Genomic DNA, 18,781 nt, shown 5'->3' with positions numbered 1-18,781 from the left:
GCAGCATACGACGAGTTAGCAGGTGTATATGATGGAAGTGAACGCGGTACACAACACGTAAAGGGAAACTGTTATGTAATAATCCAGGGGCTTTGGAACACTATAGTAGAAGGAAGAAATAATAGACAGAGCTGTCGGAGAATACATGTTCGGCAATAAGAATGAAACAGGATAAAGAAATCTTGAATTCTACAACGGATTTCCGCTAGTAATTGCAAATTTTCTGTTCAAAAATAACAAGAAGATACCGACTGGATTACGTCATTGTCAGACAGATATTTCGAAATCAAATATTAGATTGTAAACCGTACCAAGGAGCAAACATAGACTCTTATCGTAATTTAGTAATTGTGAGGAACCGCTACGGTCGCTGGTTCGAATCCTGTCTCGGGTATGGGCGTGTGTGATGTCCTTAGGTTAGTTAGGTTTAAGTAGTTCTAAGTTCTAGGGGACTGATGCCCTCAGATGTTAAGTCCCATAGTGCTCAGAGCCATTTGAACCATTTGAATAGGTTCGACATTAAGAGATTTGTTGGCGAGAACCATTGTAGAAATAAGTGGGATACTGAAACATTGAGGAATGATGAGCTACGATTCCTGATCCCTAAAGCTGTAGCTATTGGAGTAATGAATGTTATTGTATTAGTTAGTTGAGGATGAATTGTCATTACTAAAAGCGGTAATCACAGTAGTTAGACAGACAAATACAGATATAAGAAAGATAACTGGGAAGGGATAATAGGTGAACGAGGAAATGCTGCTATTAATAGACAAAAGGAGAAAATACAAATACATTCAGATAAAATTTTCGGAGAATTTAAAACCAAAGACATTACCATCAAAAGTGAAAACAATTTCTACCCTTAGACAAGGAAGAGAGAGCGGTTTGATGGAAAAGGTGCATTGAGTGTCTCTACGAAGGTTTGGAATTGTGTGCTTAACTGATAGGAGAAGAAATAAGCTGTCGGTGTGAAGAGTATAGAGCGTCCATTCCAACAAATTTTTCTACCATGGAAAAAAAGAGAATAAGCCCTTGATGGACGAATAAAGGAGAATTAAGGAGACTATCACACTTGCTAAGAGAGCATTCCTCGAGGAAAGAAGTCGACTAGTATCGGACATAAGCCTTGATTTGAGGAAGACGTTCCTGAGGAACATATGTCTGGAGCACAACATTCTTTGGTTTGTTGGACTCATGGACAGTGCTAAACACAGTAAAGAAGAGAACCGAAGGATTTGAGATGTGGTGTTACACAAGGCTGCTGAAAATTAATATGAGGAAGCTGTTTGAAAGCCACTGCATCCATGTGACCGCATTGTGGAGAGAGATGAGCAGCGCCCGTCTGTTCTGTGTGTCCACAGGCCAGGTGTTCGCGCTGGCGGTGACGCTGGAGTCGCTGTGTCCACTGGTGGGGCCTCCCGTCTACAGCGCCGTCTTCAAGGCGACCATCGAGTCCTTCCCTGGCGCCTTCCACCTGCTCTCCGCCGCCATCATGGCGCTCGACCTCACGCTGCTCCTGTGAGTCAAACTTTTATTGTTTTCGCCCCAAACGAACGAACGGTGAAATGACAACACGTTCAGAAACCGTAACCCGCGTGTTCAAAAGTGAGCCAAGGCAGTGAGGGGTGGTCGTCTTACACAGATTTTTGAGCTTGGTTGTTAGAAGATACATTTTAGAATGTTTTGATCGGCTAATTCCATTTTCCAGTCTGAGGGGACTCAAAGCAGTAAGCACTTGCAACACACTTGAAACATCGCCTGTGAAAGACGACGCCAGCAATAGTAAATGTATTGTGCGAAAAAACTTCAGAGTTTTATTTTTCGCACAATACTCCCGAGCTGGGCGAAAACACAGAAATATACACTGTGTAACGCGTGTAAGTGCAGATATTCCTATTGGTGACTGAGGGTGAAGTTCCGAACAACGTTACGTCAGTATTTGCGTTATTTGTCAACTAGCTATAGGTATTACAAGTCGTATGTTTTTAGATCGGTTAATACCTCCAAGTACATGTTTATTTTCCCCCGCGTCTTCTAACCAAACTGCGTGCCTATGGAATATCGCCTCAGTTGTGCGACTGGATTCGTGATTTCATGTCAGATAGGTCACAGTTCGTAATAATAGACGGAAAGCCATCGAGTAAAACAGAAGTAATATCCGGCGTTCCCCAGAGAAGTGTTAAAGGCCCTCTATTGTTCCTGATCTATGCTGAAGTGTGGACATGCGCACACCCAACAATTATACCGACAGGCATAGTTCACATAGTGATTAAGTAACGACTGTGCAGAAAACATCGCATAGTAAACTAACGTCGATTTGCAGTAGGGTTTTGGAACATATACTGTGTTCGAACGTTATGAATTACCTTGAAGAAAACGATTTATTGATACGTAGTCAACACGGCTACAGAAAACATCGCTCTTGTGAAACACAACTATCTCCTTATACTCATGAAGTAATGAGTGCTATAGACAGGGAATGTCAGATTGATTCCATATTTTTAGATTTCCAGAAGGCTTTCGACACCGTTCCTCACAAGAGTCTACTAACCAAACTGCATGCCAATGCAATATCGACTCAGTTGTGCGACTGGATTCGTGATTTCCTGTCAGAAAGCTCACAGTTCGTAGTGATAGACGGAAAGTCATCGAGTATAACAGAAGTAATATCCGGCGTTCCCCAAGGAAGTGTTATAGGCCCTCTATTGTTCCTGATCCATATTAACGACATAGGAGACAATCTGAGTAGACCTATTACATTGTTTGCAGTTCATGTTGTCATTTACCCTCTAGTAAAGTCATCAGATGACCAAAACGAATTGCAAAATGATTTAGACAAGATATATGCATGGTGCGAAAAGTGGCAATTGACACTGAATAAGGAAAAGTGTGAAGTTATTCACATGAGTACTAAAAGAAATCAGCTAAATTTCGATTACGCGATAAGTCACACAATTCTTAAGGCTGTAAATGCAACTAAATACTTAGGGATTACAATTACAAATAATCTAAATTGGAACGATCACATAGATATTGTTGTGGGTAGAGCAAACCAAAGACTGCGATTCATTGGCAGAACACTTAGCAGGTGCAACAGGTCTGCCAAAGAGACTGCTTACACCACGCTTGTCCGCCCTACTCTGGAATATTGCTGTGCGGTGTGGGATCCGCATCAGGTGGGACTGACGGATGACATCGAAAAAATGCAAAGAAGGGCAGCTCGTTCTGTATTATCGCGAAATTGTGGAGATGGTGCCACAGACATGGTGCGTGAATTGGAGTGGCAATCATTAAAACAAAGGCGTTTTTCGTTGCGACGGGATCTTCTCATAAAATTTCAATCATCAGTTTTCTCCTCTGACTGCGAAAGCATTCTGTTGGCACCGACCTACATAGGAAGAAATGATCATCACGATAAAATAAGAGACATCAGGGCTCACACAGAGCCGCGCGCTCTAGGGTGTCTTGTCACGGTCCGCGCGGCTCCACCCCCCCCCCACCCCACCCCACTACCACCCCCCACCCATCGCCGGCACCTCCCCCCGTCGGAAATTCGAGTCCTCCCTCGGGCATGGGTGAGTGTGTTGTCCTTAGCGTAAGTTAGGTTATGTTAGATTAATTAGTGTGTATGCCTAGGGACCGCTGACCTTAGCAGTTTGGTCCCATAGTCCTTACTACAAATTTCCAATTTTTGCTCGCACAGAAAAATTTAAGTGCTCGTTTTTCCCGCGCGCCATTCAAGAGTGAAACGGTAAAGAGACAACTTGAAGATAGTTTACTGAACCTTCTGCCAGGCACTTTATTGTGAATAGCAGAGTAATCACACAGAAATATGTAACGTGTTTGTGGGAAGACTGTTCGGCAAAGAGAAAAAACAGTCAACACACCGACGTGTGTACATATTAAGGTCCAAATACCCGTTACACCCTGTATATTTTAACTACGAGGATTGCCCAGAAAGTAATGCAACACATTTTTTTTTTCTCAGCCGAAAACTGCTACAAATGCGGAAAGTTACGTATGTATTGTTTGAAGTCTCCTGAGAGAGCACGCCAAGTTTCCGTCACTTCCGACGGATAGCGTAGCTGCATGATAGTTTCAAAATGGCGTCTATAGTTGATGTACGTTACAAGCAACGTGCCGTCCTTGAATTTCTCACTGCAGAGAAAGAAACTGTACGGAATATTCACAAACGCTTGTGCAAAGTCTAAGTACAGTTAGTCGCTCGACACGGAGGGTGAGGTCAACCAGAAGGCGGTTCGGAGGAGCTCCACGATTTGGAGCTGTCAGGCAGACCACCCACGGCTGTCACCCTACAGCCCTGACTTGGCCGCTTCGGAATTCCACTTGTTTTGGCCATTAAAGGATACTATTCGCGGAAGACATTTTGAGGACGATGAGGAGGTGATTCACACAGTGAAGTACTGGCTCCGCCACCAGGACAAGGATCGGTACCGACAGGGCATACACGCCATTGTTTCGCGCTGGAGGGAGACCACAGAACGGGATGGAGATTATGTGGAAAAATAGCATCTTTATTTCGTTTGTTTAGTTCTCATTTTCTTCAATAAAGAATTGTTGAAGAAATAATCCTCGTAATTGCCGCTTATCTCGCGCTTAACATTGTCACTCCACCGACAGAATTAAGTACCTTATCAATGCAGAGCGCTACTCTATTGTTGACGAGCACAAATTCTTTGCTAATGTTGTATAAAGTTGGTCTTGTTCATAGGCGCCCACTCATCTGTATTTGCAGTACAGACTTTTTCTTCAAAATTTTTATTGAGAACTCTCACGTATATGCAGAGCTAACTGTGAGTCTGCTAAGTTACAGGTTTAGACTATTCTGATATTACATTGTCGAGCGTAATGTAGAAGACTGTGCGTGGCCTTTGCAGTTGCTCACTAATTTAGATTCAGTTGCTTGTCATGCTCTGAGCAGAAAATTATACCTTTTATTTCGTCTCCGAGGTTTCAGTGTCATGCTACAATGATAATGACTGCGAACGTTTCCAGAACGGCAATATCCAACTTTAGAAACGGACCCGTCCGATATCTCTTTAGCAAGCGGAGTCATCTTCTGTAAGCGGCAATCAAATGAAAACGAGACAGATAGAAAAAATTAAGTAAATGCTTATTACTCCAAAAGTAATAGTCATACCTAGTAATATATTTATCCCGTTGCGAGACTAGACGGTCAATACCTTCATGAAAGCATGTTTGCGGCCGCCTACGGAACCATGATTGTATCCAAACTCTTCCCATGCGTTCTCCATGTGTTTGGAACCCTGAAGGAAGACATTTGCGTCCATCGATTTGCATCGGAGGTAGAGGCTGTACGCTCGGGAACAATCACGGTTCCGTAGGGATCCGCAAACATTTCTCGTTGAAGGCGTTCACCGTATTGTCTCACAGTGGGATAAATGTAGATGGTTTGGATAAAAAGTAGCGGCAACATTGTTATAATTCGTGCCAGACTTTATAGACAGTCATTCACCGTATACATGCCCTTAATATAATCGCCCCGCATCTCGATCTCCTCCCCCCCCCCCCCCCCCCCCCCCCCACATAGACGGGATGCCTCGTACACTGCCAGCGCGTTCTTCTTTGTCCTTGTCTCGCAAGGATCGCCATATAGCACGGATGATATTTTATCTTGCGTTGTAGCACGTGTAACAGAAAGGTTCCTTCCTTTTGGTGGACAGGTCGTAATCGCACGGACTCATATCGAGTGAAACGATGGATGCTCCAGTATATCCCACCTCCACGTATTCAGGCGTTCCTACACGGGGTTCGCCGTATGGCATTGTGCACTGTCATTAAGGATGATGGATGCAGTGCCAAAAGGTGCCACCGCTTTCTTGTTAGAGCGGGTAATTGGCGATGTCACAAGAAATCGCAGTAGCAGGCGGCAGTGACCGTCTGCCCATGTACTACAACATATTACAGGATTAACCCACGGATATCGTAAGCCACAATAACAATCACTTTGCGACAAGCTCATTTATGGGCGAGGAGAAACATGGCGTTTCCATTTATTGGATTGTCCCTTTAATCGTCGTTCGTAATACCGAGCCCAGCGTTCGCGTTCCCTGGGGTAGCGATTGAGCAATTTCACTGCAAGTTCGTAACGTTGCCACTGTTGTACCTCGATCATTGCATGCAGTAACCGAAGTGAGAGAAGACATCGTCCGTGCCATAGGGAGGTTCTTGCGAGACTTCGAAAGAGACGGACGCGCTGACGGTACACGAGACCTTCCACGTGTGTGTATGTGGAGAGGGGGGGGGGGGGGGGGGAGAGATCGAGATGCGAGACGATTATATTAAGGGCATGTAATACGGTGAACATATGTCAGGTAAAGTGTGGTATGAAATATAACAGTGTTGCCACTACTTTTTACCCAGCCCATGTGTTAACAGTTACGGCCATTACTTTATGTGAAATAGTAAACAGTTTATGAAAATTTTTTCATCGATCTCGCTTTCATTTGATCGCCCCTTATAGTTCTCTGGAGACATCTCTCCTCTGTCACTTGCACAGCACAAACATGGCAGTAGTATACTAAGCAACGTCTGTCGCCAACATCCAGAAGGACACTAAGCAACTTCCAGAACCATAAAATTTATTCGTTACAGAGGGACGCTTGTTGTCAATTCACGTATCAGATACACCGCGTCTTTCTGAGGCTACACTGAGTTTTACATGGCAGTGTGAAAGTAGTAGACACAGACAGACACTGCCATTTTATCGATGAGGACTGCTTCAGTGTATCAGTCAGAAACAGAAAATTCGATTTCCTTCGGTAGAAGTGATAAACAAACCAGCATGAAATTTTCGTCATGTTCGAAAAATATGTGCCCATAAATTGACACCATCTCGAACTCGACTGGAATTGGAAGAGATCAGAGATCAGATCGCTCTCGTTAGGGAGAATGCAGATCCCCAAGGCAGTGAGCTACGTGTAACACTTGTTGCAATAGTTGTCGTTGACATTACATCCGCAGTCAAGACGCCTGTCAAAAGTCCACTGATAGTGGATGAGTTGGCCATTTTCCTTTCTTTTTTCGATCTTACAACCACAATGCAGCAACTACAGCTGGCAATTACGAGGTTAGAAAAATGGGCTAATACAAATGGTTTAGGGTTCTCATCAGAGAAAACTATTTGTGTAAATTTTAACCGTTCATGTCGGAGCTATAACCAACCATCTCTCAAAATGTATAACAATGTCTTACGTTTTAAGGAATATGTGTGATATCTGGGCCTAATGTTCGACACGAAAATAACCTTGCTATCGTACCTAAAACACCTAAGAACAAAGGGCGTAATACTATTTTTGAATGCCTCTGCGGAAATATTTGGGGCGCAGACAGGTCCCGTCGAGCGCAGTTTTATAGAACTTTTTTAATATCCCGACTAGAGTGAGGCAACGTTGCGCGTGGATCAGCACTTCACTAATGTAGTCTACGAAGACGGCTCCCCATGGCAAGAATGGCCATGAAAAAATTATCATTTCCCCAGTCATTGCTATTTAGTGTAACGCATCGTTAAAACATTGATCGGACATTCAGGAGGCGGCCACATGCGACCAATCCACCCAGGAATGTCTTATCGACCTAGATGTATCATATCTTCTGGTAACGAAACAGTGATGAAAAAAATTGCCACCTTGGCGTCTCCAGAGAATCAAAGTGATTTGAAGCCAGATAGAATGAAAGAAATAGTGTACTTCACATTACGTTTCTTTCCTTTTTCTCAATTTTAAGATTGTGTCAAGTTTTTATCCTCATATACAGGGATGGACCTAAGCAGGAGTATACACACGGCTGTTCAGCTGTCTTCCGTGGTAGGATCTTCAGGACTCGCCTCCCGAAACAAATAAGAAATTGTGATCCCGAAGTACACGCAGTCCTGAAAGGAAAGGAGCAGGTGAGACGCTGTCGCAACAGAAAATTTCTCGTCTCCTCGCGCAGTGCCTCGCAATCTGCACAATAAATAACTTCAGTAGAAAAACTTATACAGACTTGCAACAGATTCAAAAACAAGACAAAGAAGTGCTATTCTACTAGGTAGCGGGACAGTTAGGATACGGGAAAATAATGCAGCTGACAAAGCTGCCAGGGAAACGTGTAGGGGAGCGGTTGCGATTCGGTGCGCCAATCTCGTGCATGCTACGTCGCATTGTCAGGCGAAGGATCATGCATCAGTGAGATGACGTTGGTCGGCAAACTGCGGTAAACCAAATCGAGCACACAGGCACGGCGAACCTGATGCCAGTCTCACCAATGACAGGAAATGATAGTCAGTTGGTTAAGAATAGGACACTGTCCATTTCTCCGGCTGGGTGACCACCGATATGTGGAGCCTATGGAATATCATTTTCGGTGCAACATATTTTAACTACATGTGTTTCATATGCTGGCCTATGGGCAACCCTCTGCGTGGCTGGAGATACATGCACCATCTTATCTGACAGTGACAACAGTGTAACACGCATTTTAGAATTTTGTGAAGTATCAGGTCTCTTACCTAAAGTTTTGGAGGCAGGAAGTCCATGAGCTTTGAGTGGATAACTCGGCCCGTATGTTTTATTCAGTCAAATGTAACAGGTACTTTATTTTATTTTGCTGATTATCTTTCCATTAAACAACATCAGGTCTGGATCAGTACAGTTTTCTTCAACTACGAAAAGGCTACTGTGAGTGGAGACACTAATTAATCACGCTCTACAGAAACAGTGAGCTGAATGTTTTAAAAGTCATACTTCAGTCTGCCACAACGAGGTTATCTCCAAAGAATTCATGGATATATGATCGATCGACTTTGTAAGTGACGAAGCCCATATTCGTGTCTACATACGTTCTACAGAAAACTGGGGAACCGTCGCAGCAGACAGCGTTCAAACCAAGGAGTGTGTATGTTGGTATGCAGTAACGGCACTGATGGCCATGCTGTTAAGCGCCCTAAAACCAATATCATCGTCACTGAGAAAATTTCTAAAACGCCGTTCAGCAGGTAGATATAGAACTACGAGGTTTTACAGCACACTGCGAGAACTGTTTAACTTGTCTAATTGGGCACACGGGATCTGTCTTGGTTCGATCCTAAGTTGTGAAGTCGGTTATATCAGCCAGTTTTACTGTCGTTTTAGAAGGTTTAGCACATGCATCTAGATGAATACTTAGCATGGCTTAGTCTTTACACCAACTAAATAGAACAGATTTGCTCGACTTTGAGTACGCCATTCAAACATACAAATTAGAAGGCATGGACAATGCGACGGCCTTACCCCATCTTACGTGGAGGGACGGTTTGCCCTACATGGGTACCACTCTACTGGTCGACGTCGGAGAACGCCTTGTTGCATCCATAACCTCCGCACCATCCACGTGCAGCTTCCCATAGTGCATCCTTCAATGGGTCAAACAGATGGCAGTCGGAATGTGCGAGATGCGAGCTCCTGGGTGGATAGAACAGACCAGTGAGGTTCTGTGACCTCCTCTCGGTGCCCAGACTTGTGTGAGGCCTTGCGTTGTTATGAAGAACGAGAAGTTCGTTTCTATTTTTGCGGCGACGAACATGCTGAAGTAGTTTCTTCAATTTCCTGAGGGTAGCACAATACTTCATAGTTGATCGTTGCACCATGAGGGAAGACATCAAACAAAATAACGCTTTCAGAGTCCCAGAATACCGTCCCCATGATTTTACTGAGAGTGCGATATTGATCTTTTTATTCACAGGAGAGGTGGTGTGTCGCCACTCTATGGATTGCCGTGTGATTTCCGGTTAGAAGTGATGAACCCATGTTTCATCGTCTGTGATAATGTTAGGCAGTAAATTTTCACGATTAGCATCGTAACCCGCAAGCAATACCGCACAGACGGCCCTTCGTTGCTCTCTATCGTCTTCTGTTAGGCGGCGAGGAAACCAACGGGCACACACCTTTGAGTACCCCAACTGGTTGACGAGTGTGTCACCACTACAGACGTCCAGTAGAGCAGCGAGGTATTTGATTGTGATCCGTCGATCACCTCGAATAAGAGTGTCCGCACGTTCCAACATTGCAGGAGTTACAGCTTTGTGTGGCCGGCCGGCACGTGGGAGATGGGACAGGTTTGCGTGACCTTGTTGTGAAGGTGACAGACGCCTCGCCCAAAGACTCACCGTGCTTTTCGTCGCTTCCAGGTCTCCGAACACATTCTGTAAGTGCCTATGAATATCTGAATGCCCTGGTTTTCCGACAAAAGTAACTCAGCGACAGCTCTCCGCCAGATTACACATCTGTTACAGACGCCGTTTTGAAGGCTATCTACAGCATCGACACCAATTGGAATTTCATGAAACTATAGGGGCTGAAGCGTGATTATTCCTCGATGTCCCACAGCAAATACTACATTTTTTTTCAACAGAAAAAGGCCGAGGAAACAATGTATTGCGTTGCTTACTGAACACCTCTCATACGACAACAGCTCTTTCTGCCTACTTATGCGCAGTACGTTACATTTGTTTATGTTGTGTATCAGTTTCCATTCCCAGCACCAAGCAACGATCGTCTGAAGGTCATCCTGCATTTCAATATAATTTCCTGTGTCAATTTAACGTTTTCGTATACAAATTGTAATATTCTTTGTGCGTAAGTTATACCAGTATCTCACAACTACTTTTGCGAGCTATGTGCTGGATTTCACAAAGTAAAAAAATGGAGGGTTGGGCATGACTCCTTATTTGAACTTTGTCTCTGCACGTTCAGAAATTGTATCGCTCTTTTAAAAATCAGAGGTTGTGTTAGAAAAAAAAGTGTTTGCGACTCTGTATGCTGATACCGTAGAGCGATTTTAGTATACGCGAAGTTTTCTGTATGTAAAAGAAACATGCGAGAAACACTCAACCTTTATCACCAGTGTTAAAAGGTGTGCAACGATGGTTTACCTGTTGACATGTTACTCTCGTAATATACCTGTGACACTGTTAGATTATAGATACAATCCTGAGAGGTAAATCGGTCAGGAAATGAGCGATCGTGGATAATCGGCTAGATGCTCTAATTACGACACACTTTGACATTGCATCTCAGTGGACACAAGTAAAAGACAAAAAGAAATAGAAATTATTAAATCAATTGCCTCCAGCAATGGGTACAATCCTGCTATAACAGATAATACATTTACTAATCCATGCTACAAAATTAAATCAACCAACTGCTGAACAGCCACTCACTAACAAGAAGACCACATTTATAAGCCTGCCTTTCCTAGGAACATTTCTAAGCAAATTGCCAACCTCTTCAAGACATACAACATAAAAATAACGAACAACGAAATACAAAATAAAATCATACACAGCACCAAAACCACTATACAACAGTATCAAAAGTCAGGTGTATACAAGCTCATTTGCAACACATGTCCAAGCTCCTATATTGGACAAACTGGTAGAAGTTTCATAACAAGAGTTAAGGAACACATGGATGCACCCGTCTTAACAACCTGAACAAATCCAGGTTTGCATACACTTTCCCCAACACAATCAATCTGCAAACAACGTAGAACAAAACCTCCAAATACTCCAATTTGCCAACAAAGGCATTATATTTGTCCTTCTTGAATAAACTGAAATCTTTATCAACACAAATACAAAGTCTGACAAATACAGTATCACCAAACTGAACTGAGAAACATTTTTTTCTTTCAGAATTTCGCACATTTGCTAATTCAAAACAAGTAATCAGTCAATAAACCCTACACAGCCTCCCAAACCCTGTCCCCTATAACCTCCTGCCCTAACCACCCCCTATCCCTATCTTTACATCCTAACTACGCAGGTGTCAACATAAATATCCAACCTCAGAATAAAACCTGTAGGATATTTCTAAATGTTGAGGCCCTCTTCTGTTAACATAAATCAGTACTTTTATACATGTAGCTAAAACAAGCAGAATCTGCCCTTACTAGTATTCCAGATCCTGTTAATGTTGGAACAGAAATGAGTCAATAATTCATTTGAAATTTTGTTCTTGTTTTAAATTTAAGTAATATAAACAGCTTCAGTTCATTACAAATAGTATAACTTTTATAAATAATGCCTCCAGTGAAATAAACAGAATCTGCCTTTACTAATATTCAAGATCACGTTAATGAAAGAACAGAAGTAACTGAAACGTCCATTTGAACTTTGTTCTTGGTTTTAAATATAAAATCCATGGCCATACTAACAGTTTTAGTTCATTACAAATACTATAACTGTTATTCATATTATCTCTGGCTAAAATAAACAAAATCTACTCTTACTAATGTTCCAGATCATGTTAATTTAAGAACAGAAATAAGTCAGCTGGATGCAGGCAAAGTTTCGCTATCACAGTGCATCTACATCTACATCCATACTCCACAAGCCACCTGACGGCGTGTGGCGGAGGGTACCTTGAGTACCTCTATCGGTTCTCCCTTCTGTTCCAGTCTCGTACTGTTCGTGGAAAGTTAAGATTGTTTTGGTATGCCTCTGTGTGGCCTCTAATCTCTCCGATTTTAACCTCATGGTCTCTTCGCGAGATATACGTAGAGGCAGCAATATACTGCTTGACTCCTCAGTAAAGGTATGTTCTCGAAACATCAACAAAAGCCCGTACCGAGCTGTTGAGAGACTCTCTTGCAGAGTCTTCCGCTGGAGTTAATCTATCATCTCTGTAACGCTTTCTCGCATACTAAACGATCCTGTAACGAAGCGCGCTGCTCTCCGTTGGATCTTTCCTATCTCTTCTATCAACCCTATCTGGTACGGATCCCACACCGGTGAGCAGCATTCAAGCAGTGGGCGAACAAGTGTACTGCAACCTACTTTCTTTGTTTTTCAGACTGTATTTCCTTAGGATTCTTCCAATGAATCTCAGTCTGGCATCTGCTTTACCGACGAGTAATTTTATATGGTCATTCCATTTTAAATCACTTCTAATGCCTACTCCCAGAAAATTTATGGAATTAACTGCTTCCAGTTGCTGACCTGCTATATTGTAACTAAATGATAAATGATCTTCCTTTCTATGCATTCGTAGCACATTACACTTATCTACATTGAGATTCAATTGCCATTCCCTGCACCATACGTCAATTCGTTGCAGATCCTCCTGCATTTCAGTACAATTTTTCATTGTTACAACCTCTCGATATACTACAACATCATCCGCAAAAAGCCTCAGTGAACTTCCGATGTTATCCACAAGGTCATTTATGTATATGATGAATAGCGACGGTCCTACGACACTCCCCTGCGGCACACTTGAAATCACTCTTACTTCGGAAGATATCTCTCCATTGAGAATGACATGCTGCGTTCTATTATCTAGGAACTCTTCAATCCAATCACACAATTGGTCTAATAGTCCATATGCTCTTACTTTGTTCATTAAACGACTGAGGGGAACTGTATCAAACTCCTTGCGAAAGTCAAGAAACACGGCATCTACCTGGGAGCCCGTGTCTATGGCCCTCTGAGTCTCGTGGACGAATAGCGCGAGCTAGGTTGCACACGAGCGTCTTTTCGAAACCCATGCTGATTCCTACAGAGTAGATTTCTAGTCTCCAGAAAATTCATTGTACTGGAACATAATACGTGTTCCAAAATTCTACAACTGATCGACGTTAGAGATATAGGTCGATAGTTCTGCACATCTGTCCGACGTCCCTTCTTGAAACGGGGATGACCTTTGCCCATTTCCTATATTTTTGAACGCCACGCTCTTCTAGAGACCTACGGTGCACCGCTGCAGGAAGGGGGGCAAGTTCCTTCGCGTACTCTGAGTAAAATCGAACTGGTATCCCATCAGGTCCAGCGGCCTTTCCTCTTTTGGGCGATTTTAATTGTTTTTCTATCCCTATGTCATCCATTTCGATATCTACCATTTTATTATCTGTGCGACAATCTAGAGAAGGAACTACAATGCAGTCTTCCTCTGTGAAACAGCTTTGGAAAAAGACATTTAGTATTTCAGTCTTTAGTCTGTCATCCTCTGTTTCAGTACTATTTTGGTCACAGAGTGTCTGGACATTTTGTTTTGATCCACTTACCTCTTTGACGTAAGACAAAAATTTCTTAGGATTTTCTGCCAAGTCAGTACATAGAACTTTACCTTCGAATTCATTGAACGCCTCTCGCATAGCCTTCCTCACACTACATTTCGCTTCGTGTAATTTTTGTTTGTCTGCAAGGCTTTGGCTATGTTTATGTTTGCTGTGAAGTTCCCTTTGCTTCCGTAGCAGTTTTCTAACTTGGTTTTTGTACCACGGTTGCTCTTTTCCATCTCTTACGATCTTGCTTGGCACATACTCATCTAATGCATATTGTGCGATGGTTTTGAACTTTGTCCACTGATCCTCAACACTATCTGTACTTGAGACAAAACTTTTGTGTTGAGCCGTCAAGTACTCTGAAATGTGCTTTTTGTCGCTTTTGCTAAACATAAAAATCTTCCTACCTTTTTGAATATTTCTATATACGGCTAAAATCATCGATGCACTAACCGCTTTATGATCGCTGATTCCCTGTTCTGCGTTAACTGTTTCAAATAATTCGAGTCTGTTTGTCACCAGAAGGTCTAATATGTTATCGCCACGAGTTGGTTCTCTGTTTAACTGCTCAAGGTAGTTTTCAGATAATGCACTTAAAAAAATTTCGCTGGATTCTTTGTCTCTGCCACCCGTTATAAACGTTTGAGTCTCCCAGTCTATATCTGGTAAATTAAAATCTTCACCCAAAACTATAACATGGTCGGGAAACCTACTCGAAATATTTTCCAAATTTTCCTTCAGGTGTTCTTCCACAAGAGCTGCTGAGCCAGGGGCCTATAGAGACATCCAATTACCATGTTTGAGACTGCTTTAACCGTGACCTTAACCCAAATTATTTCACATTTCGTATCTCCGTCAATTTGCTTCGATATTATTGCACTTTTTATCGCTATAAACACGCCTCCCCCTTCACTGTCCAGCCTTTCTCTGCGGTATACATTCCAATCTGAGTTTAGATTTTCATTACTGTTTACAACTGGTTTCAGCCAACTTTCCGTCCCTAGTACTGTGTCCATTGTGACCGTTTATTAATAAGAGCAGTTCTGAGATCTTTCTATAGACGCTCCTGCATTTTACTATTACCACATTAATATTGTCATTCCATGTTGCGTTTTGCCTACTGCTACCTTGTCGTGTCTCAGCAGACGTCTTGTCGGGCCTAGGGTGGGAAATCTCTAACATAAAAAAACCACATGAGCACTCCACACGTACTCCGCTACCCTTGTAGCCGCTTCCCGCGTGTAGTGCACGCCTGACCTATTCAGGGGGACCCTACATTTCTCCACCCGATAGCGAAGGTCGAGAAATTTGCACCCCAGATCTCCGCAGAATCGTCTGAGCCTCTGGTTTAAGCCTTCTCTCGGCTCCAAACCAGAGAACCGCGATTGGTTCTTCACCAAATCCGCCAACCGTCTGTATGAACTGAGGATGACCTCTGAACCCAGACGGCAGGAGTCATTGGCGCCGACATGAGCAACAATTTGCAGTCGGGTGCACCCAGTGCTCTCTATCGCCGCCGGCAGGGCCTCCTCCACATCTCGGATGAGACCCCCCGGCAAGCAGACAGAGTGAACACTGGCCTTCTTCCCCGACCTTTCCGCTATTTCCCTAAGGGGCTCCATCACCCGCCTAACATTGGAGCTCCCAATCACTAATAAACTCCTCTCCCCGTGTGCCTGTTCGGACATTGCTGAAGGAGCGGCCAGATGTCCACTCACAGGCAGAGCGGGCGATGCCATACGGCCAGCCTCAACATTGACCCACCGCCTCGTGCGACGCGAACGCCGTTGAACCCGCCACTCCCCTTGTGGAGAGGGTGGCCCAACCGCGTCCGGTACCCGCGAAGATGTCTCGACAGCAGGGACCGTGGGTGAAGCATGTAACACCTGGGCTGTACCATGCGACGCACCAGACTCCCCACTGCCGCTACACTCCGAGGCAGCAGCCTGAAGACGGCTGATCGTGGCCATCAGCACGTTCAGCTGTTCGCGAACAGTGGCCAGCTCCTCATGCATCCGTACACAGCAGTCACACATCCTATACATCCTAAGAAATCAACAATTTACTGTAGAGAGTTAAGCAATCAACTTTTAACTAGCCTTTTAATTCACTAAAGGTGGCTGATAGCTGACTAAACTGTGGTTACTAGACACTACTTGTTGGAAACAATGAAAATAAGCACTAACTGTCTCTGGACTGTATTCGAAACAAACTTACTAGTACTCGAAAATTAAAGCTTCCTAAAGGCAAAAACACACGGAAGAAGAAGTGACAAGTAAGAAAAACACAGTTAATACTTAAATTTACGTAGCTTGCTGCTCAGCAGATGTGAAGCAGATGGCAGTTACGACGACTCTGGCATTACTGAGCGCCGAGATTATCAGCGCAATGCAGTTTCCTTATGGCGATTGTCAGCATGTGATAATGCTGAATTACTGTGTTGGGTACTCTGTGGTACTTTCCAGGAGATATTAATTTCTTCATAAATCACAACCAATGACTGGTCACGCATTATCCATGACTTTTGAATGCACTGGCTAATCTCAGACTGTGTTACTTCCGACTTGCTTACTTCCAACTGAGGTCTTGGTATTTATACAGTTGCTTCTCTTTGCTCCAAAGTTTCTTTTAATTTAATTTTCATATATACCAGTATATAGTTGTACATCTCTTCCAATTGAAAAATCGCAAAGCAAGAGTAGTTAGGAGGAAATTTAAAGTTCTTGACTTTTCCTCCTAGCCATTCTTGATTTGTGATTTTGCACTTTCTGTGGTTGTGATCTTTTAGACAACTGTATTCCCTGTTGCCTGGTTAATTTACAGTATTTTTATATTTTCCCTTGTTGTTACTTAAATTCAATGCATCGTGCAATGTCCAAGGATTTCTGCTGTGTCTCTTTCCATTTTCTGCTTCTGCTGCCTTAAACATTTCTTCTCTCAAAGGTATCCATTCTTCTTGTAGTATATTCTTTTCTCGGTTTCAGTTAGTCGTTGCCTAATGATCCCTTTCAGATCTTCGACAACCTCAGGGTCTTAATCTGTTCAAGTTCCATCCCCTTAATTTGCTACCTTTTACTATCTCTTTAGTTGTAATCTGCACTTCAGTCAGTCTGCATTTGCATCTTGAAATGCATTAAAATTAAAAATTTGGTTTCGAAAACTCTATTCCACGCATGCATCTGTCTTTCGTGATTTTTAAACAAAGTGTCAACGATGATTAAATTATGCCCTGTGCAAAGTTCTACCAGGTGGCTACCCCTTTCATTCCTTTCCCTGAGCCCATGCTCTCCTACTTTTTCTGTTCCTATCCCTGCTAACAAATTCCAGTCTCTCATGACATTTTAAATTTTTGTCTTCCTTAACTGTCTGGATAACCTTTTTTTTTTATCTTATCATACATTGTTTCAATCTGCCCGTCATCTATGGTGACAGTAGGCATCTGAATTGGTTCCGTCGTGATGGATGGGGGTTGGCTTTATGTCTGTCTTGGTTATGATAGTGTCAACGGCAGTTTAAAGATGGATCTGAGTATTGTGATATGAATTTATTGATTGACTCAATAACTCACACTCGCAGAGGTTTTAAAAGACATGTTCTTAATATTGTAAATACTGAGGATCAACTGTCAGACATCTTCAGTTATAAATCGTATGAAGGTAACTTACTATCATTATAGTAAACTGTATTTAGGTATTGCAAATTGTAACACTAAAAGCTGTTATGAGAGTCACAGCAAGTTTCTGTTTTGGGGCGACCGGTTTTCTAAATTTTTTCGATGTAATAGCGAGATAGGGAACAATCATGCATGACAATTCATCAAATCTGTTTATGGTGAAATAAGAAAACATGAATACTGAAATACGTGAAAGAACATACTGCAAAGGAAATAAAGAAATTGCTATGTCTTCATCCAACTTCGTCTTTCTTTCGTGTAGGTTCATGGTATAGTTAATGAAAAACATAGCACATTGCACATTTCAGCGGGTCCCCACCCATACCTTAGTAGCGATCCGTCATTGGCTGCCGCTAGCGTCTGCCGCTTCCAGGAGAGAACACCCATTCCGCGAGTCGCCGCATCACCGTGGAAAATGCTTGCCGCTGCCGTTGCCGCAGGCCACGCTGCCGCACTCTAATGGGAACTGGTCTTAAGTCTTGTGATAGCAGTGGTTACCGCACAATGGCAGGATGAAATGACTGCCCTGCTGCTATCTCCCGCCAACAGAGAGATTCGTGCAGTTATCCAATTTTTGCACGCTCAGAAGCAATCTCCAGCAGAGATCCATCGTCAGTTGTGCCCTGTGTATGGACATGACATTATGGTCAGAAGACGGAGCCGGCAGTTCGCTATAGGACGAACCAATATTCATGACGGAGGCCATAATGACCAACTATCCCTCTTGACACCGGAACTGATGGAAAGTGTGCTGCGAGCAATTTCGTAGAACCAGCGCTTCACAAATTCAGAACTCTCTTGCCAGTTCCCCAGATGTCTCGCTTACTGCTGCACGAAATTGTCTCCCGGTGACTCAGTTTTCATAAAGTGTGTGCGAGATGGGTGCCAAAGCAAATGATAGATGAACACAAAACCAAACGTCTGGCAAAAGCATTGACGACAGTGGTATGCAGAGAAAAATGGCGATTTTGTCGACCACGTTGTTACTGGGAAAGAACACGTGTGTCGCTTGCCACCAGAAACAAAACAACGATCCACGCATTGGTC

General features: G+C 43.1%; 1 protein-coding gene across 2 annotated transcripts in view; it reads left to right on the top strand.

Annotated features, from left to right (window-relative positions):
• Positions 1-18,781, top strand: part of LOC126250926 (proton-coupled folate transporter-like) — a 111,747-nt gene that overhangs the window by 81,069 nt on the left and 11,897 nt on the right. For both annotated transcript variants that reach the window (XM_049951599.1, XM_049951598.1), the window contains one exon: positions 1,362-1,518. In XM_049951599.1, coding sequence (XP_049807556.1) covers positions 1,362-1,518 — 157 coding nt within the window. The remainder of the gene's footprint in view (positions 1-1,361; positions 1,519-18,781) is intronic.

This window comes from Schistocerca nitens, chromosome 1 (genome assembly GCF_023898315.1).
Source record: "Schistocerca nitens isolate TAMUIC-IGC-003100 chromosome 1, iqSchNite1.1, whole genome shotgun sequence".
Lineage (NCBI taxonomy): Eukaryota > Metazoa > Arthropoda > Insecta > Orthoptera > Acrididae > Schistocerca > Schistocerca nitens.
Note: the sequence above shows the minus strand (reverse complement) of the source record. Positions and strands in the feature narration are given on the sequence as shown.